Raw genomic sequence first — 25,875 nt, 5'->3', positions numbered from 1 at the left:
GGAAAAGTCACACACTGCAGATTCATCAATTCTAAGGCCAGCAAGAACCATTGTGATCATCTAGTCTGACCTCCTGCATATCACAGGCCAGTAACACAGGTCCATAGAAACTACCTTTCAAAGGGATCATTTGCAGTCAGGTCGGTAGCCAAGAGTCTCTTCATGTAAATATACAACATGGACTATGTATGAATATTTTGAAATAAGTTTAGAAAGAAAAAAAAACACATTTCTGAATATTTGCACCACCTATTCAGTCTACAGAAACATGAGAATTACTTCCAAAGGGGCTAACACATTGGCTTCCAAGTCATATTACAAAATAAGTGTAACACATACTTGTTACACCACTGGCCAAGGTCTTACCTGTACCCGCTGAACATCCTCTATGTATTGTTTCTGCGTTTCCAAGATAGCTGCTTCAAACTCTGGATTGAAAAGGAAATACAGATTCAGAAAGTTTTCAAGAGAAGTTTCATTCAACATGAACATAACATAAGAACGGCCATACTGGGTCAGACCAAAAGCCCATCTAGCCCATCTTCTGATAGTGGCCAATGCCAGGTGCCCCAGAGGGAATGAACAGAACAACAGGTAATCAAGTGATCCATCCCCTTTTGCCCATTCCCAGCTTCTGGCAAACAGAGGCTAGAATACCATCCCTGCCCATCCTAGCTAATAGCCACTGATGGACATATTCTCCATGAACTTAGCTAGTTTTTTTTTTTTGAACCCTGTTATAGTCTTGGCCTTCACAACATCCTCTGGCAAGGAGTTCCACAGGTTGATTGTGCGTTGTGTGAAGAACTACTTCCTTTTGTTTGTTTTAAATCTGCTGCCTATTAATTTCATTTGGTGACTCCTAGTTCATGTGTTATGAGGAGTAAATAACAACACTTCCATATTTAGTTTCTCCACACCAGTTATGAGTTTATAGACCTCTATCGTATCTCCCCCCCCCCCAGTTGTCTCTTTTCCAAGTTGAAAAGTCCCAAACTTATTAATTTCTCCTCAGATGGAAGCTGTTCCATACCCCTAATAATTTGTGATTACCTTCTCCAATTCCAATATATCTTTTTTGAGATGGGGCAACCACATTTGCACACAGTATTCAAGATGTGGGCATACCATGGATTCATATAGAGGCAACATGATATTTTCAGTCTTATTATCTATCCCTTTCTTAATGATTCCCGACATTGTCAGCTTTTATGACTGCCACTGCACTTTGAGTGCAGATGGTGCTTAATCTTTCAGAATACAAAGTTAAAGGGACCTTAGCAAGGGGGGATTTTTTCAAAAAATAAGAATGGTTTTCCTTTTTAAATGAATTGAATAATTTTTATATATAACTACAGCCTTCCTCTTTTCAGATTGCATAGCATTCACTAAGACCCACCATTAGTTAAAGTGTATCCTCTTAAATGTTTTATGAATAAACTTCACTGTCACCATCAACAATTTATTTTTCCCTTTGTCAGAAATATTTACCGAGAGCATAGACAACCCTCCCATGGAATACCCCAGGAAGTTTAGGATGAATAAAACTCCCTGGAAAGTCCCCACACTTGGTTTTTCCCATATTGTCCCATTAAGAGGTTGGTCTAGCCACCTTTGGAAGAGCCAGCAGCTCTACTCAATCTCAGCAGATCCTAGATGATCACACAAGTCAAGTGTCAAGTATCAGAGGGGTAGCCGTGTTTGTTGCTTTTTACAGATCCAGACTAAGAGTCCTGTGGCACCTTAAAGACTAACAGATGTATTGGAGCATAAGCTTTCGTGGGTGAATGCGTCTGACGAAGTGGGCATTCACCCACGAAAGCTTATGCTCCAATACATCTGTTAGTCTTTAAGGCGCCACAGGACTCTTTGTTGATTTTTTCAAATAACTTGTGTTTTTTGGTGACCTCTGCTCCATGCCTCCCAACACCCCACCCCAAAACTCTTCACACACACACACACACACACACACACACACACACACACACTCACTCTCTTACTTTCAGGCTTCCTTCATACAATATCATCTTGGAACCCCCCTTTTAAAAAGTGGGTCCTAAGTATTGGGGCAGCATGGGAAAGTTAAAGGTTAATGCAGCCTGATACTACATTAAATTTTTACCACGGGGCTTGTGACAGTGGAGAGAAATATAATGGAACCCTCACTCCATCCCTGTCCCCAGCTTTCCCCATCCCTAGTGGCTCTGCTGAGTCTTGTACAGGGGAGAGAACAGTACTGTGAAAGTGGTTGACCTGAGCTGCACAGAACCAGGGGGACATCCACACCCAGGATTCTCCCCATAATGTGCACTGGGTATTGTTCATCTGAGGAAAAGTCACACAGGTGCAGATTCATCAATTCTAAGGCCAGCAAGAAACATTGTGATCAGCATTGCGGATTGGATTGAGTTCCCTCTGGACAAAGAATCTGTCCTCCCATCCCAGAATTAATTTACCATCCAACACCACTGTAGGGAATTTGAAGAAAGAAAAAAAAAGTTTCAGAAGTATAATGCCATGTATTACTTGCTAAACTGAAAAGTTAAAGCAGTAATCAGTTTTCACATCTAGAAGTAGTCATTGTCGTGGTTTCTGCACTAAGAATCAGGAGAAAACCCAATGGGAACAATTACGAGCTCTGCTTTGCTAATCTGTGCCTTTAAAGCAAAGAGTCATTTTGTTTCAATGTAATATGGACATTAAAATATTATGCTAGCAAGAACTAGATTCTTTTGCTTATTTTAAAGACAGGGTAATCATTGCTCTACCATCATTAGCTATTCAAAAGCTGCCTTTTAATAAAAACGTTTAAGTCAAAGTTAAAATAGTGACTGTTGGTCAAGTCAAAAAAGTTAAATGGAAACCTTGATTCTGGGAATATTTGTTTCAGTCAAACACATACTGTACATTCCAGCTTTGTTTATACAGCGCAGTATTTGATTGCATGCTGGATAAAAGAAATTACAGATTGTGCTGGCAAGGATGGATACATGCAACAACCAGTGCACATACTGTACTTGAAAGCAATTTGCTGAATCTTTAGAGAGAATAATGAAGATTTTCTATTTTTATTTAACTGTTGATGAGAGATGGTTTTGTGGTTAAAGTACAGGATTGTGAGTCAAAAGCTCTGCCTTGCATTCTCCACTTTCCAGACTTCATGTTTGACCTTAAGCAACCTCCCTGTACAACCACCTCAGTTTCCCATCATGATATAATATCTGCCTACTTGGTCAGGGTTCGTTCATTTACATCTGTAAAATATTGTGACATGGTGCTATGGATAGTCAAAGTATACTAAACAATTTAGTCAGTCAGGTTCCACCTTGCTCCCAGCAAGGCGACCGAACTATTTCTTTGATCTGTGCAGAGAAAATGGAGGAAACAAATAATTTTGACATCTCTCAGGAGCAGCACTGTACAGTGAGCCCACCTGTGGGCTATGACGATCATGACTAGCTCCTAGACATTCTCTCCCCAAAGACCATCATGACAATTCACAAGCTACAGTACCAGTGGTGGTTTCAAGCCACGTTTCAAGGCTACCAGGTGAATACTTAAAATCTGAAGCTTCTTTCCCTTCAACAGCCATGGCGTTCTTATCCACAATAGCATCTTAATTGTAATGGAACTGCTGTGGTGCAAAATGGGGTTAATCTAAGCTACCGTGAAATGTCTCTCACTCGGACAATTTGAGTGTGTATAATATCACTCCAATCAGTGACTGGGTTCACCATATAAATCAGTACATGTCTGGGACTGGAGGAAACAAATGCCATATTATGCCAAATTGACTTTTAGGCAGCTCCACTCATTGAAGGAGCACTGGAGGGACTTTAGGACACTAACGGTGACTTGAACACACGTCTATAATGACTAGGGAAAACAAACAAACAAACAAACAGAAAGGCATTGCCTCTTTTTGGTAGAAATTGTTAATGCCAGAGGGCAGAGTGCCAGTATCTCTAGAACAAGCAGCTGTCAGGCCTTTGCTCAAAAAACTCTCTTGACAATCTCTTTATATAATATAGTCCTCCCTATTCGTTTTTTGTTTGGTTGGTTTTGGTTTTGTGTTTTTGTTTTGTTTTTTGTGAAAGCTCATTTAGGAGGTGATGGCAAAGGAACTCCAGGAAAACCTGGAATTTTCAGACTTCCTTGAGGCCTTTGAATCTACTTTCAGATTTTAATATGGTACAGGCTAAAATAATCAGCATGGAATCTGATCTTTGCCCACAAGGGGTTATGTTGTTGGCTGATCTCCTTCTAGTGATGGAGAAAATAAGCATGGCCACCTGTAATTTTTAGAGCTATCTGCAGCCTTTGATAACAGTGACCATGGGGTTTTGTTGACTGAACTACAGCCCCTGGCAGACCAGGTTCTACTCTTTGATCTTAAAAGAGATCCCAGAAGATGGTATTTGGTAACTATTCATCCACCCCAAGGGCTCTCTCTTGCATTCTCATGATGTTTCATAACATTTTCTTCTGTCATACCTCCTGAGGCTGCCATGGGAGATAATGAGACAGCATGTGCTGAAGATCCAATGTTATGCTTATAAAGCACAGTTTTGAATCTCTTTCATCAGTTAGATTTGTGCATTTCCCCTGTGCCTGGTTAAGTAGTGATCCAGATTAGATGAAGATGATGTTACTACTTGGTTGGGGGGTAGGGAAGTACCAAGGATTCAGTCTGCCCCATTATTAACCATGTTTGACCATGCTTCTGCAATGAAGTTTGCAAAGTAGGGATATTTGTAAATCATTGCTTGGCCTAGGGTGGCTTTGATGACCAGAAATGCCCTTTTTCATCTGCTCTTGAAAACTATTGTGACCATTTTCCTAGGATGCAGATGTTACCACCATCCAACATTAAAATGATAGAGGCACTTTTAAAAAATAAATTCTAAACATTAGAAAGGTATTGATCTTTTCTTCTGGGGTTTCCAAACACAAAGGGAGTAAGCATATATTTCCTGACTCTCCTATTCATTTTTCCTTAAATTGATCTAGAGTTTTATTTATAATTTGCATTGCATTAGCCACCATTCTTTCAAATTTTTTAAACAATCTCATAATGTGATGCTATAAATCCTGCTGAGGTGCTAATTCTCTGTGGTTTTATATTTCTCTTTGTTTTCTATATTTTTAAAAATATGCATAGTACCAGCACTTACCAATGGCACACACTGAATTTCAGTCCATGTATGTAGCATAAGAGTTTTCAACCACAAAACATTTTTCTGATAAGTTATCAACAGCACTTGGATTCTGGCTGGTCCTTAACCTATGCACTACCCTGTTATCTAGGAGTATGTCTACATTGCAATTAGACTGCTGCTGCTGGACTGTGCCAGCTGATTTGGGCTCAGGCTAAAGGCCTGTTTAATTGGGGTGTAGATGTTCAGGCTAAGGCTGGAACCCAGGCTCTAGGACTCACCCCTTAGCCTGAGCCCCGCAAGCCTGAGTCTGCTGGCACAGGCCAGTGTGGGTTTTTAATTGCAGTGTAGACCTGCCCTAATGGGCTAAGGTTAATGTTCTTAGGTTTTCTGGAGTCAGGACATTCTCAATAGCTTCTCCCATTGGTCTGAGAAAGTCCAAGTCATCTGACTTTCAAAGCAAGCTGCAGGCCTCTTCTCTTGGATTTTAAGATCAGCATTTAAGAATGTGCTCCCTCTCTGACTTCAGAAGTCACATGCACCTCATATATGCAATTTTGGCACAAATCTCAGGTAGACTCATTTTTAAGACTTCATTATTCACTTAACATTACTCACCTTCACTGTCCTCTACAAGTAGGCATGTAAAAAAAAAGTTACCTTTTATTTGCAGAAAATTACTTCCATTGGACATTAATTACAATAACCAAATTCCCTTCATATTTTTCTTATTGGCAAACAAATTAAAGCCCTTAAGACAGAAATGTTTAAACCCCTTTTAAAAGACACTGACAGTTTGAATAAACTTCTCTCCCCCCCCCCCCAAAAAAAAAAGTATGGGGGGGGGAGGAGGGAGATGAGAATCTATGGGTAGGAGCAATAGCAGAAGCAAATTAATTAAATTAATCTTTTTTTAGGCAAACAAACAGAATTTTCAAAAAGGAAGAGAAAAAAATACAGTATCTAAGCAAGCAGTATTCTTAAATTAAGCTAAACTGCTTTTTGTTCTTTTTCGCAGGTATTCCAAATTAACCGATCTTCAAAATTCTTATACTTCTAAGTATTCTGATTTAACCAAACTCACTGTTTTTCCTTGGATAACCAGTATAATATTTAGTTCTGATAATTCTCAGTTACCATGTCTACCAGAGTTGTGAACTTGTTCTTGTTACAGCAATTTAAATGAAATAAAATGTAAAGCTCAATAAATGAAATGCTATATAGTGGCGGGGGGGGGACTTCTTTTTAAGCAACTGAAATTAAGAGAATTATTGCTGACTATTTTTGTGAGAACATATATAATCTGGATTAGTAAAGCAAAAATGTAGATACTGAAGGCTTCAAAGTTTTGGCTATGTCAGAAAGGCAGGTTTTGTTTACTTGTAAACTATATCACTAGATTGCTTATACTGCAGTGGACATTTTGGAAGTAAATTAAGGGACAATGCAATGTTCATATTGTAACTTCAGATCTTTTGCTTTTAAACTCCAAATCCTTTTAGGTAAAGGCTTTGGACACAGTCAGGTCAGTCAGTCACACACCCCCCCCCCAAATCTCCATTTGTGTCAAAAGGCACAAGGTTCTGATCCTTACAGGAACTGAGTTCAGGAACCAGGTCTAGCAGCACCTTTGCTGAGGCCTCAGCACTACCCAGTGGCCCCTCAAGACAATCTGCCACCATCGGCACATCTTCAGTGCCTCCCCCTCTTACTACTACATAGAACAGAGGTGCTCAACCAGGGGGTGCACTCCCTGAGGGGGACTTTCTGGGGAGATGTGGCGGTCATGACAGAAGTGGTGGAGGCAAGTGCCAGGTCACTCACTCAGGTTTGGTCCAGCCATACCTCTGTCATGATGGGGGTGGCTAAGCCAAATTTGAGTGAGTGTCATTTCAACCTGACCCAACGGGGACTCAGCACCTCTGAGGTTTGGCCCTGTCACCTTAGGCAATTGCCTAGCTTGCCTATAATTAGAACAGTCCCTGGCACCACTATTTTCTAGTCTCTAACACTCCAACACACAAAACTTCATGCCATATCAACACTACACACTCCTGGTACCACAGCTATGCCAGTCAGGGATGTGATGAGGTGTGATTCTTGACTAACAAACCAGTACTGGCAAAAGCCCCTGGTGTAGATGAAGTTATACTGGCAAAACTGTATTTTTGCTGATGTAGCTTATTTTACTCAGGGCGGAGCAGGGATGGAATACATTGTGTCTGCAAAAAATATAGTTTTTCCAGTATAAGCTACATCCACACTAGAAGTGCTTTGCCAGTAGCATATACAGATATTCCTGTACTAGCAAAACACTCCTAGTGTAGACACAGCCTAATTCTCAGACCATTCTTGGAAGGCCCAGAGTGAGGAAAGTTTGAAATCAACCCCACCCAGAGCTTAGCAGCAGTGCTAGGAAATCTGTTGAAATAATGGCAAATGCCTTATTTTCCATGGAAAGGCCAAAGGAGTGGTGGGAAAAGGAAGAGTTGTAAATAGTCAGGGCCCATAGGGATGAATGTAGTCTCAAACTATAGAGAGCTATTGGATGCTAATTCAAAACTAAGCCTCCCTGAACCTCTGATATTTGCCTGTCATCAAGACTACTAACCAAAAGCAGACTTTAAATTCTTTTCAGTGGTAATCTAGTTTTTTTCTTGCCTACAAAACAAGAGATTGTTCATTATTCATTTAATGATAACTTAAACAAATGCTTTTAGACAATTAGAAAGAATAATGAATTCACTCAGACAAGATAATAAAAAAGTAAACAGACTGGTGAAGTAACTCAACAACTTCTGAGATTCACCAAACTAAAACAAGCCCCCCACGTTTGTTTCTTATATCCATTTGCTTGTTCCCTTTGCTAACACAGGGGTTGTGCTGAGCACATATGAGGGACAGCATGTGCCTTATGCCACTGTAATAACCTAAAAATAGCACTGAGGTTCAAAGGGAGTCCATAGCCATCAGAAAGGAAGATTGCCCCACATCATTGCTATGAGGAGCTGTAAACTGCAGAAGAACAAAGGACAAAGCATGGCAAAGTGCATTATTGTTTGCTGTATGTACAGCATAGTCAGTAACAGAGGGTCCTGTGGCACCTTTAAGACTAACAGAAGTATTGGAGTATAAGCTTTCGTGGGTGAATGCCCACTTCGTCAGACACCCACGAAAGCTTATGCTCCAATACTTCTGTTAGTCTTAAAGGTGCCACAGGACCCTCTGTGGCCTTTTACAGATTCAGACTCACACGGCTACCCCTCTGAAACTTGAGCATAGTCAGTGTACACCTTGGTGTTTAACAAATCAATACATACGTTCACAGAATATTTCAGTCAAATTCATGCAAGTTAACAATACTTCTACCTTTATGCCAAGATCTTTAAAAACAGGTATTGACGTTAGGCTCCAAAGTCCATATTTAGGCACCTAAATAAGGGCTCTGGTTTTCAATAATGCTGAGCAAACAACAGCTCCCTCTGAAATCAATGGGAAGTGTTGGATCCTGTTTGTGTCTCCAAGCCATCCATACCTGCTTCCATATGTTTGAGTTTTTGTTCCTCATCAGGAGGCTTGGGTGGTGGCCACACGGATGGAATTCTCCTTGGAAACCTCCCTTCGATGTAATCCGATGAATGTGTGGGTTGGCTAACTGCAGCCCAAGTATAAAGCTGGTCTTGCTGTGGTTATTGAAAAGAAAGTTGAGAAGTTCATTGTATGAAAAAGACAACTGAAACAAGTTCAGAAACATCAAAGCTTTCATTTCCAACATAAATAGGTCATTATCCAGCCCTACATCAATATAGGCAACTTGTTTTTTACACTCTTCACCTCATGAAGCCTTGACCTCCAATTTTTTTTTTTTAAAGATGAATTTAGTAGCTGTGAAAGGAGCTGTACTGACAGCCATGCAAAACAATCTTCTGTTTATCCACAGAACAAGTAACATCAGGGGCAGCAGCAGCAGCCAGAGCTGGGGCTAGCATTTTTCAGTGTGCATGAGAAAATAGTTTGCTGCTCCCCATTCCCACGGACATCATCAACTCATGATCACCCTTCTATACGCAGGGTCAGCCTCCAGATTTCGGAGAAGAAGAAGAATCTTTGCCAAACTACCTATACTTAATCATTTTACAGAAGAGCACCCCAAGGATAGTAAGGGATGTATTTGGTGGTAAAAGCACAGGATGGGCAGGTTGCCACAAGATTTCCAGTCCCCATAAGGCTTCTTGGTAGGTTTGAGGTCTCATGAGATTTGACCCATGATTTGGAGCCATGTGCTCAGAGCCATTTTCTGGTTTCCAGCAGTCAACTCACCCTCCCTCCCTCATCTCAGTCACTGTCAGCTGTGCTAGTTGCCGTTTTGGGGCTAGGAAGGCATTTTTCCCATGCCACCAGATTGGTTGCGTTTTTCTGCATTTCTCACAGCACAACCTAGAGGTTGGAGATTGGGCAACCGGAGGGCTAGAATTCTCCCCCTCCCAGAGGTCACAATTTGGACTTACATGAGAGTCATTTAGTTATCGCAACATCTGTCAGGTGCCCGGTGCACAAACTCACTGATTTATGCTCCAGATCCAAAAAGACAATATAGTGGCCATCCCGAGGGCATCTTCTTATGAGACCGGGGCATAGTGTCTAATCCCCTGGAAACAAGGTGAACCAGGGGCCGGGGCACTACCCCGGAAGGTACTGCCCCACCAATGCGCTTGATGGCAGTGCTGGCTGGGGGTTGACGTCCCTGCTCACCTCAACTCCTGAAAGGGGGAGGGATGCTAGCAGGCAAGTGTAGGCACCCTGAGAACCTCCCACCCCAGTGTGATGATTTGTTCCCTTTGAAGTAAAATCCCATAAGAATTGACAGAGGATCAATGGGGTGTGCGCGACTGCACTGGGCTGTCCCCCAACAGGAACCCTAGATGTAATTTGACTAAGAAAGTTGCAGCCTGGTTAAAATCCACACCACATGTCCTAGCTTTCTTCCATGCACTGAGCATGCCAAAATATATTTTTGTTGAAGGGAGAAGAATGGGAGCTGTCATAACTATAAAGGGAAGGGTAACAGCTCTCCAGTGTACAGTACTATAAAATCCCTCCTGGCCAGAGACTCCAAAATCCTTTTACCTGTAAAGGGTTAAGAAGCTCGGGTAACCTGGCTGACACCTGATCCAAAGGACCAATAAGGGGACAAGATACTTTCAAATCTTGGGGTGGGGGGAAGGCTTTTGTTTGTGCTCTTTGTTTTGGTTGTTGTTCGCTCTTGGGACTGAGAGGGACCAGACATCAATCCAGGTTCTCCACATCTTTCTAAACAAGTCTCTCATATTTCAAACTTGTAAGTAAACAGCCAGGCAAGGCGTGTTAGTTTATCTTTGTTTTCTCAACTTGTAAATGTACCTTTTACTAGAGTGTTTATCTCTGTTTTCTGTACTTTGAACCTGAGACTAGAGGGGAGTCCTCTGAGCTCTTTAAGTTTGATTACCCTGTAAAGTTATTTTCCATACAGATTTTACAGAGATGATTTTACCTTTTTTCTTTAATTAAAATCCTTCTTTTTAAGAACCTGATTGATTTCTCCTTGTTTTAAGATCCAAGGGGTTTGGATCTGTATTCACCAGGGAATTGGTGAAGAGTTTCTCAAGGCTTCCCAGGGAAGGGACTCCACTTGGGAATGGTGGCAGCAGACCAGATCTAAGCTGGTAGTTAAGCTTAGCAGTTTTCATGCAGGCCCCCACATTTGTACCCTAAAGTTCAGAGTGGGGAAGCAGCCTTGACAGGGAGAATCTGTAATTCTCCCTGGCTTACTTCAGCAAAAATGGAGACCCTGCTATGTATTCCTTTCAACCCCAGTGATATGTTTCCTCACTACATTTCCAAGGCTGTCTTTACAGGAAAAGGGATAAAAATGTACTTTTGTTTTTAGAATGAAAACAGATAGATATTCTCCTTTCCAGGGAGACTCATCATAGGTAGCACATCCCTGTCTCTCAGAGAGGATAAACTCATTAGTGATTATCAGGTGCTCAGATTTTGCAGTAAGGCAAGGGAGGAAGTCAGTATCTAAACTGATCATCACTGAATATTAATGTTATATCTGACAATGTCACTGTTCTGGCCAAGGAACTGATCTGGAAAAGTCCAATATTCTGTAGCATAAAACTGGAAACCCGCACCTTAATCCACAGGATAAAGACCCCTAAATCATCACTGTTCACCAGTGGTTCTCAATCAGGGGTATGCATACCCCTGGGGGTGGGCAGAGGTCTTCCGGGGGTACATCAACTCATCTAGATATTTGCCCAGTTTTACAACAGGCTACAGAAAAAGCACCAGTGAAGTCAGTACAAAGTAAAATTTCATAGACAATGACTTATTTATACTGCTCTGTATACTATACACTGAAATGCAAGTACAATATTTATATTCCAATTGATTTTATAATTATATGTTAAAATGAAAAAGAAAGCAATTTTTCAGTAATAGTGTGCTGTGACACTTCTGTATTTTTAGGTCTGTTTTTGTAAGCAAGTAATTTTTAAGTGAGGTGAAACTTGGGAATACACAAGACAGATCAGACTCCTGAAAAGGGTACAGTAGTCTGGAAGGTTGAGAGCCACTGCTGTACACCATTTGTGAATATTTTCTTACCAGTCCTAACTTATTACACTAAATGAGAGAACTCATGCTTTTTTTGTGTACTGTACTACTAAATTTTAAATGTTCAGAGTGATAAACATATAGCATAATGTTTAGGGACTTCTCTACAGCTCATCATAAACATTGGTTAAACAAATGAATGCAGAAAAAATGATCAAACTCCTACATATTGTTTAATGGATAATTCGGCATCCATGTGCCTAAAAAAAAAAAAAAACACCCAATAAGCTGACAAAAGCACAAAGACGGGATCTTATTACACTGTGACAGCATCAGAAAACAAGTTGGTCAGCATAAAGATAGGGTTACCATATTTCAGCAAGAAAAAAAGAGGACGGGAGGAGCCCCGCCCTAGCCCCGCCCCTGCCCCTCCCACTTCCCGCCCCCCCAGAACCCCCAACCCTCCCCCCGTTCCTTGTCCCCTGACTGCCCCCTCCTGGGACCCCTGCCCCTAACTGCCCCCCAGGACTCCACTCCCTATCTAAGCCTCCCTGCCTCTTGTCCCCTGACTGCCCCAACCCTTATCCACACCCCCACCCCCAGACAGACCCCTGGGACTCCCACGCCCCATCCAACCACTCCCCACCCCCTGACAGCCCCCCCCAGAACTCCCAACCCATCTAAACCCCTCTGCTCCCTGTCCCCTGACTGCTCCAATCCATCTCCCCACCCCTGCCACCTGACAGCCCCCCCCAGAACTCCCAAACACTCCCCCCCTGCTCCTTGTCCCCTGACTGCCCCCTCCTGGGACCCCTGCTCCTAACTGCCCTCCAGAACCCCACCCCCTACCTAAGACTCCCTGTTCCTTGTCCCCTAACTGCCCCCTCCTAAGACCCCCCCCCAACTGCCCCCCAGGACCCTACCCCCTACCTGTACCCTGACTGCCCAAAACTTTCTCCACTCCCCCCAAAAAGCCCCCCCCGTTTCTTGACCTCCACCTCCAGAACCTTCCTGCCCCCTGACCTCCTTACCCTGCTGCTCAGAACAGAGTGTTGGGCTCTGTGCAGCCGAGCCGGACGCCGGACACGTGGCTGAGCTCTCCAGCACAACAAAACTTGGTCCCTGGCCCTGCACAACAAAACCCGGTCTGGCCCTGCACAGTGCTGCCGGACTGGGCTGCAAGGGAGCTGCTGGCTCAGAATGCAGGGCGGATCCGGCTCCTCTACAGCTGCTCCTGAGTCCAGCCCGGGACTTCCCTGCAGCCCTCCCAGCCACTAGCTCTGCTAATCCCGGACATTGTGAGTGCTTTACAAATTCCCCCCGGACGCTATTTTTAGCACACAAAAGGAGGACATGTCCGGGGAAATCCGGACGTATGGTAACCCTAATAAAGAGAAAGGGTGCTCCAGACTAGTCACGATGAAGGAAAGAAAAATAATGTATTCGTCCTCCCCCCAATAGGGAAAGAAAACAAACGCACACCAAACCTTTAAATAAAGGCATAAATATCTTAGCCTCTAAGCTTCCTCCATTTCTTGATCCTGCTTCCTGTGTCTCAGGGTCTCATTTGCTAACTTATTGTACCTATGGATCCAGCAGGGCATGACTAATCTGGCTCTTTCAATTATTAGTATCCCAGCAAACACCAATATTATCTTTTGCACAGGAGTGTACATTTGTTTTTTTGTTAGTTAGTTTTTTGTCCTCCTCCTAGTTTTCTGGGTGGGAACAAACACTGCAGTGAGTAACAAAAAGAAAGGAAGAATTTACCACCATATACCTTTCATTCATAACACATTCTCTCTCACCACACAAAACGAGGAAAGCCAAAACGGGGGAAAGAACCACATCGCAAAGGGGAGGGGGGGAAATAATCCCCCAAAGAAACAAGCCATCCTGTTACAGAGAGGAACTAAACAACTGGCTCAGTTAGCCATGCCAAGCACTGCTACTCTCGGTAGCACAAGAATTATAGTTTAAGCAAAGTTAGGGCAGAGGCTTGATCCTTCTGAAAAGTTCTTCCCAGCTATACAAACCAATAGTAGGCTTGGCTCTGACTGAGGAAGTTAGGTGGACAAAGCTTAAGATTGGAACCCAGCAGCATAGTAGAGGCTGGGCAAATAGACTTTCCACTTAATATGGTAAATCTCATACTACAAAAGTAATAATGGAAACAAAAAAGTACTCCTTATGATTACCATTATTACAAATAGCATCCTTGCAAGTATACGCTAATCTTCTCTCTCTGGATACTTACATTCAAAGATAATTCCTGCTCTGTCTTGTCTAGTGTGCACTAGACATCTTTTAAAAGTACAACTGATAAGTTCTCTTACCATGACGAAACTTTGAATATATGCAGACTCTCCACTTCTTGCTGCTCAGAATCAGCTACATGCACAAACCTTCCAAGGGGGAGAGGGGGGAAAAAAACACAATCCACTTTTTTAAAGCATGTTAACCTTCACTTACTCCCCACCTCATTTCTGTGGGACACATTACAAGGTAACCGCTGTCACAGCCTGGTATGCTCTATTTAATGACAAGAATAGGATCCCTGCTCCGGCAAATCCTTCCACACCACTTTTGACTGCTTCTTTAGAACTGCAGAATGCTCATAGGCATAGGTGAGGCAAACTCTCTCTGCAGAATCTGAAGATATCTTTTCAGTGTCCAATCAATAGACGTTTTGAGTGTCTATTACTATTTATAGATGCTGTTCAGAATTTATCCAAGTACTTTCAGATTTGTAGTTTAAATCTCTTACAATGCAGTTGATTTCTGTCTTTTTTCAACAGTCCTTCACTTCCATTATAACTGATTATGTTACAACCATAAAATCTTCATGTTTTCCCGCAACAGCCTGAAGAAAAATATGACCTCCAAGCAGACCACTGAATATACTGGGGACTTTTGTATGTTTCTTTACTGACGCAGATAGGGATTCATCTTATGAATTAATAAGTAGCTATTGAAAGTATTATAGCAGGGAAACACATTAATCTGCACAACAATCACTCACTTATTGCCACAGATTGCATTTTCTGTAGACGATCAAATACACAGATATACAAAAGGTCCAGGACCGCGAGACACTGTCTGAATAGTTAAAAGACAAACATGCTGTGGATGTATAATTGAAATCAATACAAACTGGTCACAAAAAGTCAAAGTCAGCAATAGGAGCCTAGCAAAACAAACAAACAAAAACAAATCTGAACAGATATGACAACTGGCTGAATTTGGATATCACTGAAGGAAAAACAAAACATTAAAGGCCTCATTTTATGTGGTGGGATGAGACAGGAGGGAGGGAGTTGCCACTGTTCTTCAAACTCCACCACCACCTCCAAGAGGGAGGCACAATGACAGTAATTCTGACCACATCTACACCACTGTGATCAGGGCAAACTCCCCTGAAAGCAAGGAACTTCCATTAGTTTTAATTAAGACTGGAAGCAGGCCCAATTCCTCCAGAAACTCCAAGGCCAGAAGGGACCATCGTGATCATCTAGTCTGACCTCCTGTATAACCTAGGGCATAGAACTTTCCCAAAATTCACATGGGGAGCCCAGGGCTACCTCTGAATCCCCAAGGATCATTGTGCAACAACTAAGATTGTGTGCAAGGTTCCCGGAACAGAGAAGGAGGAAAGGGGCAGAGAAGATGGGTGCAAATGCTCCTTGTGAAATGAATCTTAGGGACTCCTTGCATATAGACTGTTATAGGGCAGGTAAGGTTTTAGTTCCAGAAATAAGAGCCAGATTACATTAGAATGATCTAATCAGCTGAAGATAGCCAACTTTATTTTAATAAGTGCTGAACATGAAGAAATCAATATCACCAAGAAAATCGGAAAATAAACCAAATAAGTTACCAACAAAACTATGAATTCCTTTTATCCCAGTGCTAAAACTGCAGCAGCAATTAAACATGGCTATCTGATCTGTGCCAACCTTCAGTCCTAGTAATGGACACAGATGTTTTAGGAACAGCATATCAGTAATAATACTATACTTATGGCTGAGATGGCATTTCAGTTTACAGGTTTGACTCAGGAACAGAAGGGATTCTCTTTTCTTTAGAAAGCTGAGAAAAGTTAGTCAGCTTTTGGAAAGCCTGAGCATGCAGGGTGGGGGTGGGGGTGGGGGTGGGGGTGGGAAAGCACTAAGAAAATTGTAGAGATGTGTTTGCACTGTGGTAACTCAGAAATGTCTTCACTCTGTGTCACAAATCTGGTCAGGCTCCCCCTGCTGGCCAACCACCAGATTGCTGTAAAGGGAATCAGCCTCTGATATTTTAAGCTTCCTCAGCAAGCTTTAGCACTGTTTTCTCCCTTGCTCACTCTAGCACATTTCCTAGACACCAACTCTCTGTCTGCTCTCCCTTCACAGAAATTGAGTCCCTCAGCCCACCTGGCCCAGGTCCAGCACCTGATTCCCAAGATACTGCAGTAGCTTCAACAGACCTTCTCCCAAAACTCCACCCTTCTGGTTTCCCTCTAACATAGTAGGCATTGCATATAACAAACATATTAACTCTCTCTACATGAATCACACTGATACATACAAAAATAATAAACCCTACATACTTCCCCCCCCCTCATTTAAGCTCACACTTCTTTTGAGGGACCATCTGTGTTCAAGCAACCACCATCACCACCCACCCCTCATTCATCTGGGTCCTGCAGCAGCATCTCTCATCTTAAGCTGGTGAAAAATAGTAAAAAAGAACAAAGAACAGCTCCTGCCCTTTTATAACCTTCCGGTCTGCTCCGTCATGTGGCTCCCTGATCAGCCTCAACAGAGGACTACAGAGTCCTACCAGGTAACTTCATTGCCAGGCAACCACTCCCCTAGCAAACCATTTAATGCAACAACCCTCTGGTCTTATCTCTTTGCCACCCATATTTGAAACTCCACAAGGAGGCAAACAGACAATAGAGAAGGCAAAGTGCTGCACAGTCCAAATGGAGTTTGCAGTTTGGTGAAGACACAAAGTTCATAATCTCACTCACAGTTCATAAACTGCAGACAGATTCCCCAAATCACCACATCCACCCAGGTGATTAGGTGTCTTGCCTTAAAACCACTGCTTTCGGAAACCTTAAGGAAGGCCCTACATCCAACTCCAGCCCCCAGCTGGATAGAAGATACTGCACCATGCTATGATTATCACCAATATATGCCGAGTTCCTGGAAAAGTGCTCCACTGAGAGACATTGCATTGAATGCCAGCCATAGTTATGATCAATCACTATAAAGGGGTGGAGAAGAGGACTGGCCTGCACCCCAACCACTGCCTTGGAAATTCTGCCTGTCTAGCACTTGGAAACTAAGAGCCATCATATGAATCTTGTAAGATGAGATCTTCAGAAAAGCAAAGTTATAGGAAGCCATTTTCTTTGCTTGTACTGTAGCACTTTGGCCAATAATGGTGCTTAAAAACAAAATCCTAGTCCATTCCTATATGATAAATGTGACCACATACCGTAGCTCAGTTATTGATAGAAATCTTACCAATCCTTTCAATTACTCTTTTCACAAAAATTGCTGCCGTTCCCATTATCAAGGTTATTAAAAGGATAAACAACACACACAAAAAATCAAAATTGGGCTGCAAGGCCAGTGGAGGTAGGTCAGGTTTGTGAATACAAAAGAGTGGAGCACAGTGGGAACACTGCAGCCCTTTGATCATTCAGCTGGTCAGAATTTACTACTATTATAGTTAAGGTATAGTGTTGCTTTTCACAGGAAGAATGCAGGAGACCAATAAACAGGAAGCTGAGAAGGAAGAGGAGCTACAAAAGCTTTAGTTGACCTCAACTGAGGTTCCATGGTTCAAATATTATAAAAACAGGCATCAAGGCTCAATTGTCCTCAATCAGTGTTTACATGTTACAGGGCAAAATCCTAGCCCCAACTTTTAAGGTTCAGATATTGTTTTTAAAATATCTTTATTATTCACTAGTGACAAATATTGTTATGACAGGAGTCAACTGATGGCAATGTTACACATTTTTACAGATTCTATGTCTTAGCAGGTGAGCAGCATACAGTCCTTGAAGAAATGTTGTTAGCTGTGTTATTGAGTTTCTTTTGGGAAAGCTGTTGCAAGCAGCTTTAATCACTGTACAAATGAAAGTCAGTTCTTGGGGCAGAGTTGCTTCCTGAGAACTGAGCATTGGTGTTTTGGCTAAGACTCTTGATAAAATGACTGGTAAATACAGCAGAAGTAAAACAAGTTACATGGAGAAAACACCCAGAGACACTGTCAGTGATATCTTCTCCAACAGGAGACTGACCTGTTAATCCACAACATCTGCTACCACTCAGCAGACAAACAGATTTTTTTTTTAAATAAAACTCCAATCCAGCTGAGGCTATGCAGATAACAGAAGAAATGCTATTCTTATTCAGTTTTCTATTATTGTGGCTAACCAAATATATTGCTCTGAGCCTTGATGCCTATGTTATCAGGAAGCTCTCTTTCTCTCTCAAGCCAACCTTCTAGGGCGTAAGCCATCAAACACCCAAAAGGGGCATTTCCTGTTCCAACATCTCAAACACAGCTGTCTAGAGAGACTCAGTGTAGAAAGTTAGCAGTCTATCACCTGGGGTAAGAAAAGTGAATCCTAGAAAATGTAACTATACTTCTTCCCATTTTAAAATATTCTGGAGTCCTACCAAGAAAGCCATACTTAGAAAACAGTCTCAGCAGTACTTGAAGAAAGCATTGTGACAGAAGTGAACCGAGCTAATACTAGGGTTACCATATCTCATAAATAAAAAAAGAGGACCCTCCATGGGCCATGGCCCCGCCCATTTCCCCACCCATAGCCCCGCCCAACTCCGCCCCTTCCTCACCCTAACTCCACCCCCTCCTCCCTCCCACTCCCAGCCAGGGGGAAAGGGCTGCCCCAGTGCTACCAGCTTCACGGTTTCCCGGGAAGCCCCCAGACCCTGCGCCCCCAGCCGGCGCTTCCCCAGCGCAGCTGGAGCCCGGGAGGGGAAGCACCCAGCCAGGGGCGCAGGGTCTGGAGGCTGCCCAGCAAACCGTGAAGCCGGTAGCGCTCGGGCTTTGGGCAGCCCCCTTGCCTCCGGACCCTGCGCCCCCAGCCAGGCACTTCCCCTCCGGGGCTCCGGCGGCTCTGCGTAACTTACACTGTATAAGTTACACAGAGCCGAAGAGGAGCAGAGCCCCCGCAGCTGGAGGCTCTGCTCCTCTTAGGCTCTGTTTAAGAGCCGGGCTGCCCCAGCGCTACCGGCTTCGGGCAGCCTCCGTGCCTCCGGACCCTGCGCCGCCGGAGCCCGGGAGGGGAAGTGCCCGGCTGGGGGCGCAGGGTCCGGAGGCACGGGGGCTGCCCGAAGCCGGTAGCTCTCGAGCAGCCCGGCTCTTAAACAGAGCCTCCAGCGGCTGCGGCTCTGTGTAACTGACACTGTGTCAGTTACACAGAGCCCCGGCGGCTGGAGGCTCCAGCCGCCACGGCTCTGCTCCTCCCCGACTCTTCGGCTCTGTTTAAGAGCCGGGCTGCCCGAGCGCTACCGGCTTCGGGCAGCCCCCGTGCCTCCAGACCCTGCGTCCCCAGCCGGGCACTTCCCCTCCCAGGCTCTGGAGGCGCAGGGTCCGGAGGCATGGGGCTGCCCGAAGCCGGTAGCGTTCGGGCAGCCCGGCTCTTAAACAGAGCCGAAGAGTCGGGGAGGAGCAGAGCCGCCATTTTCCCGGACATGTTCGGCTTTTTGGCAATTCCCCCCGGACGGGGGTTTGACTGCCGAAAAGCCGGACATGTCCGGGAAAAAGAGGACGTATGATAACCCTAGCTAATACTTAAAAAATGCCACAGAATTAAAACAGAGCTGACAGCTCACTGTGTAGAGGCAACAAGATCTTGAAATAAGATCACAGCTTATAACCAAGAAGATTTTAAGTGATGATAACTGCAAACAAAATTGTTGCAGAGCCATAAAGTGCTGCTGTGTAACAGAAACTAAACAAAAAAAGTTTGTTTAATCATTTGCAATTACCCTGCAGAGACCCTTCAGACTCAGTCTCATTCTAAAAACATGTATAAAAAGAGTGTTAAAAAGCACAAATTAAACAATGGCCTGAGCAATTTTGCAGTATAAAAAATTCAAATCTTTAAACACAATGTCCAAAGAAAACAGATGACTGCTTGGAGTGGCTTCCAAGAAAGGAGAAAAGCAACCCTTTTTTGGGGGGGGAGGGGGGTACAGAAGGAGGGGAGGGAGCTCAATTCTGTATTGTATGAATTAGTCAAGCAGGCATCATTAAGGACTGGATATTTACTACCTACAATAGTTAAATTCACCACATTGTATTTACACTATTTCCCATTCTATGTACAGGGAATGTTTAAAATAGCATGATAAAGTTAAATACAGTGGTCTGGTATGGATAGCAAATTGGCAGATCTTTTTATAAGCATCTGAACATCCTTAGTTTCAAAGTAAAACAAATTTAATAAATACACTGTTGGAACCTGGTGATGGCCCCATAGAGACTGCTATTTTTATGGCTCTCGTAACAAGTGGCTGATACACTCTAATTAATATAGAGGCACTCACAGGAGTTGAGATTTTACTAGCCATTGGGACATGCAGCCATAGTTAACAGGTGACTGCTAAACAGGTTTCACGGTGTATCAACCTGCCAAAGATGAACTGCTTTGCCAGATGAACCTTGTGCCTGATTACTATAATAGGATAATGTAATGGGGTAATGTGCTAAAAAGCTTAGAAACACTGCTGTACTATAGTAATAAGATTATTCAACAACAAAATATACCTTAGTAATTAAGGACTGGCATATAGACCTCTATAAAGTATTCACTATACTTACCCTACATGCCAATAAAAAAAGAAAATAAAGTATCAGCATATCTAAATAATTAGAACACTTTAGATCAAAGAGTTCCCTTAAATGTTTCCTTTTTAAAGTTTCACAGTCATTGGTTACTGAGTGAATACTGTTTGTATGGACTTCTCCAACCAATTTTTGCTAAACATTGTATGTTAATGTGGATATTGTTGTATTGTTTTCAAATACCATTTTTAAGAAGATTTAAAACCAGGCTGAGAACTAAAGACAGCAAAATTATGTCAGGTTCAACAAGAATGTATGGCCTCTAAGAGCCAATTAACTTAATCTCCAAGAGAGAACCAGTAGTTTTGGAAACTTCAACTTATAGCATCGTTTTGCAGCTTCTGTTTTAGTACATTAACTTACCATTTTTTTATTATTGGCAGATCTGGTAGCGAGACCTGTAGTTCAAGTTACCTGATGCCATCTGTTTTCAGTTGTTCAAAACTTTTTCCAGTTTAAAACCTTTGGGTTTAGAATTTTCCATGTGAGATGTTCACTTCAGTGTGTGGGGTTTTTTGTTTTGTTTTGTTTTTGGAGGGGGAGCAGGGGAGGAAATATCAACTAAAATAATCTGTCTTTTTCCAAGAACCAGATTAGGTAAAAATGTTGTTTTCCCCATGTTACATTCTTCCACCAATTTCACTGAGAAGCTCAATACTTTGTAGCTGAGATTTGAAATTTGACAAGAGAGTCATCCCTGTGACACCATCGCTGTGGCAACGTTATAAGACTCTGAAAATTGCAGATCATATACCCAATAGAAGCTTGTTTGAAGTTGGCAGCTAAATTCTCTGAACAGTCTGTCTGCACTGAGCATGCTTCACCCCCACACCACTATGTGCAGACCTGAGTTAGTAGGTATCATCCCCACAGATCAACTGAGCACACTCCACCACAGGGCTAAAAGGGCAGAGCAGAACTTTTCCTGCCTCCCCTGACATCCAAGGGCCACTGTGACATCAGGCACAGAAAGGATCAGAGAGACTCTCTCCTGTACTCTCAATGGCACCTGAGGAGCTGGAGGGGGAGGAGGATAAAACAGCTTGCCTAGTGCAGAGGGGAGAGGCTACAGACATTAAGATGGGGAATGAGGCCTGGATTAAAGTTTGGGGTGTTTGGACAGACAGAAAAAGATTGATCTTTGAAATGCTATTGAGGAAGCAGGGGCAAGATTTTGATACAAACTGGCAAGATACAGAGGAGTTGAAGATGACCCACTAGGTTAAAGGCATAAGTGAGAAGAAAAATGACAGTGTTATCAGAAGTGATGGAAAATGGGGGGCACAGAGGTGGTTTCCAAGGAAGTAGCAGGAGTTCGGCTTTAGACATGTTAAGCTTCAACTAACTGGAAGACATTAAGGAAGGGATCTCAGATGAAGAGGATGAGATTTATATATTTCAGATTATACATATTTATGTTTAAAAAATTGTTCATCCCATGTTCTGGGCATTGCTGACAATCATTAGACAACAGTGTAAACAGACTCCTTCAGTTGCTCTGATTATATACCACAACCTGGCAACTACAAACACATAAACAAAACTCAAAAACAGAAGTGAACTGAGGTCAAAGGGGAGAAATAGATCTGATTCAACTGTGTAAAGATAGAATTGAAACCATGTGAATGCATGTGATCACCCACAGAGAGAACAAAGAAGCCCTATAGGAGAGAGAACAATGACTGCTCAGGAAAAGACATGCTGAAAGCGCAGAAAGGCAGGGAAAAAATTAGGATAGGAGAGTCACAAAAGCCAACAAGATTGTAAAATGTATGTGATTGCCAGCACTTCAAAAATAAGAGTTCAGGGAGGAGTACAGAACTGTTTTTTTAGCAAGACAGAGTCACCTGATTTCAGTATAGTGGAAAGGCAGAAGCCAAGCTAGAGGAGATCCAGGATGGATTGGATGAGAGGAACTTGAGGCAATAGTTTTAAGTGGCACATTTGATTAATTTAGAAGTGAATGGAAGAAAGTGTATGGGGATTAGCTTGGTTTCCTTGCTTTGGAAGTAAAGGTTGAGGAATTGCTATAGTTCTATAGTGTTTTACTCTTTCTTAAGCAGTGAAGAAGGGATTTTCAAAAATACTTAATCTATTTCTGTTCCCCTTGAAATCAGTGGGTTAGGGCAATGATGAGGGCTTTTAAAAATCCATTCTAAGAAGGGAGGGAAGTTTAGAAGCCCTGTTTTAATCACATTGATCTTGAGCTGACAGCTAGACATCAACAAGAAGATGTCTGAGAGATAGTTTGAATAGAATGAGACAGGACTGGAGTAGAGGTAATCCGTGAATCATCCACATAGAGGTGGTAGTTGAATTTGTGTTTGTGGATGAGATGTAGAGGAAGAAGAGAAGAGGGACCAAGCACAGATCCCTGAGGAACTCCCCTGTCCCCCCTGGATTGTCTGAAGGATATGCTGAAGGGGCAGTTAGGGAAGTAGGAAGAGAACTAGGAAAGGACAGGTTAACAGAAAGCAAGGGAAGACAAGATTTCAAGAAGAGCATGGTCAACAATGTCAACGGTGGCTGACAGGAGGCCAAGGACGATGAGATTGAGGATGAGGATGAAGTACTGGTTCTGAGATTTGGCTAAGAAGTGTTCATTAGAGACTTTAGCAAAAGCCGTTTCAGTTGATTGCAAGGGGTGGAACTGGATTGGAAGGGTCTAGGGTGGAATTGGAGGAGAGAAACTCCAGGCAGCAATTGTCAATTGTGCATTCAATGAGTTTAGAGATTAAAGTGAGAAGATGTGGTAGGTGGTTTTGTTCAGGAAGAGGGCATTGTTTGTTTTTGTTTGTTTGTTTTAGGTTTTAAGACTAAAACATGTTTGTATTGTGAGGGGAAACAAACCAAAGGAGAGTGAGAGGTTAAGCAGAAGAGTAATTTAGAGGTTGAGTGGGTGAAGGAGAACTCAGGAGATGTGATGGGGGTCACTGAGGCAAGTGAGGGCTTAGAAGACGATAGCAGACAAGAAACTTCTACATCTGTGACAGGGGAGAAGGAGACAATTATAGGAAAAGAAGGACAAAGGGGAGGTGAGCTGAGGAGAGAGGGAAGGTCAGATTATATTTTGTCATTTTTCTCCTGAAAGAAATTGAGATCCTGTGCAGAGAGAGAAGGGGAGCCAGTAGGAGGGGAGGGTTTGAACCCCAAATCAAGGTTGCGAAAAGGCAGCTGGGATTGTAGACAAGAGATTCAATTAAGATGGAGTACAGTTGTTTAGCTAGGAAGATGGAAGAACTGAAAGAAGAGTGAATGGATTTGTAACTGAAGAAGTTAGCCTGGTAGTGGATGTTAGGTGTTAGCCAGGACGGATCTTGTGATGGGAGAAAGGTGCAAGGGTGTCAAGGGCGGAGGAACCTAGAAGTGAAGAAAATGAACCACCATAGCAAAGGAAGAAAGGGATGAGTAGGTGAGAAGTCATCAGCACTGGTGGACTGAAGTCACAGCAATGCCAAGCGATAGGGCCTGGAGCCAGGGGTTGATGGGTGACTTTGAAAGAGACGAGGTGATGATTGGAGAGGGGAACTTGTCAACCAACAGATCAGAGAGAGCAGTACTTGATCAAGACCAAGTCAAATGAATGGCTCTTTTGGTGAATGGGAGAGTTGAATGGGGGCTTCGGTCATGAGTAGGGCTTGGGTGGTCAGAGAGGAGTCAGAGTCAATAACCTGAGCCAAAGGTCAGTACTAGAATCAGAGGTTGAGTCCAGGGTCAGGTCTGGAATCGGAGTCAGAGACTAGGGGCAGAGATCAGAAGTGAGACAGGGAAGCAGAGCTTATGAGTCAAGTGAGACGGCAGGGTCCGATATAGCAGCCAGCCAGGAATTCACCCAGTTGCACAGACAACTTCTTGTGTCGCCTCCTTGCTTAAATAGCACAGCCAGACCAATCAATGGGGCTGGGCACTCCTCCACTCAGGACTCCCACGGGCAGCCCTTCTGGTGGGGCTAGGTTTCCATTAGCCACTCAGTCCCCTAGTTACTAACAAGCTGTCAGATGGCAGCAAGGATGTGAAGATTGCTTGGGGACCCGCAGAACAAGCGTCAAGACCTGTGGATTGTCACATCTGCAGGTCAAATGAGAATGTGAGTGTGAGGTATATTTTTTGTTGTTGTTGTTTTTACTACACAAGTACTGCAAGTCATAATTTTTATGAGTGATATTTTACGGAACATATATATGAAATTAAAGCATCTAGAAATGTCTGGATTCTGAAGAACTCTTCCTTCCTGAGAGAGAACAACTTATATTATATCTTCTAGACAGTTTCCCGTTTATTAGATTTTCCTGCATGACCAAATAGTAGTTAGCCTCTTCTTCCACAGAAGCTTTAACAAAAAAGTGATCACTGAGGTTGCAACAGGAGAACGTTTTGCCATTATCACACTACAGGAAGAATGACCTATTCTGCTCAGGTTCTTCTACTGAGCATTTATTGTCTCATGACTAGTTTCAAAATAATACTGTTAATCTTGGTAGGCCAATAAAATCTTATGTGGATGAGGCTGAAGCAAATGCTCATAAAACTCCATAGCTGGCCACAGATCCCACTTCTTAAGCTATTCTGTACTCTAACCAACATGATCGGTGAAGGACTTCCAGAATAATCATCTTGCTTACATAAGCAATGGTGTTTTTCTTATTTCTTGGCCCAATTTGAACAAAATAAAACAAATAATGATCAGTTATAATATTTTCATGTGGGGAACTTAACTGCTGCATTTTTCTTAAATGCATGCAGAAAAGAATGTCATCAGGAAATCTGAGGAAGTTCACTGCACAAATTTTAAAGCAAGAGAGACTGAAGCTGTGAGCTGTCAAAAATGTATATGGTACAATTTCTTGCTGCTCCCTGTCACTCAAGGTGAATTGCAGCAACCACCAGTGCACCAAAGCTATAGATCATACGTCACACAGAGATAAAAAATACCAGAACATTTAAAACAAAACAAAAATGTTAAAGGAACAGTCAATTCAACAATTAATCAATTAAAAGCTAAATGAATTAGAAAAGTAAAGTAGTTTCAGTGACTACATTTGCCCTGGTCCTCTCTACCAGACTCTCTAGTTTTACAGTTCCATTTTTTTTTAAATGTTTCTCTTTCACCTATTGCTATATCCAAACCCCACAAACAAAAGGGGAAAACTGATTATCTGACTATATGTCAGAAATAGTAAAACTGATCATATATAAAATGCTGCCAAAATGCTGAAACTAAACATGTGACAGATAT

At 42.7% G+C, this 25,875-nt stretch overlaps 1 protein-coding gene across 6 annotated transcripts in view; it reads right to left on the bottom strand.

The window, feature by feature from the left end:
• The window catches only part of FMN2 (formin 2), a 234,585-nt gene that overhangs the window by 166,020 nt on the left and 42,690 nt on the right, over positions 1-25,875 (bottom strand). For all 6 annotated transcript variants that reach the window (XM_065589091.1, XM_042848380.2, XM_065589093.1 and 3 more), the window contains exons 4-5: positions 8,692-8,839; positions 367-428 (exon numbers count right to left, since the gene is read on the bottom strand). In XM_065589091.1, coding sequence (XP_065445163.1) covers positions 367-428; positions 8,692-8,839 — 210 coding nt within the window. The remainder of the gene's footprint in view (positions 1-366; positions 429-8,691; positions 8,840-25,875) is intronic.

This window comes from Chrysemys picta, chromosome 3, assembly GCF_011386835.1.
Source record: "Chrysemys picta bellii isolate R12L10 chromosome 3, ASM1138683v2, whole genome shotgun sequence".
NCBI classification, from domain to species: domain Eukaryota; kingdom Metazoa; phylum Chordata; order Testudines; family Emydidae; genus Chrysemys; species Chrysemys picta.
The sequence above is the reverse complement of the archived record's forward strand: the minus strand, read 5'-3'. Positions and strand labels throughout refer to the sequence as shown.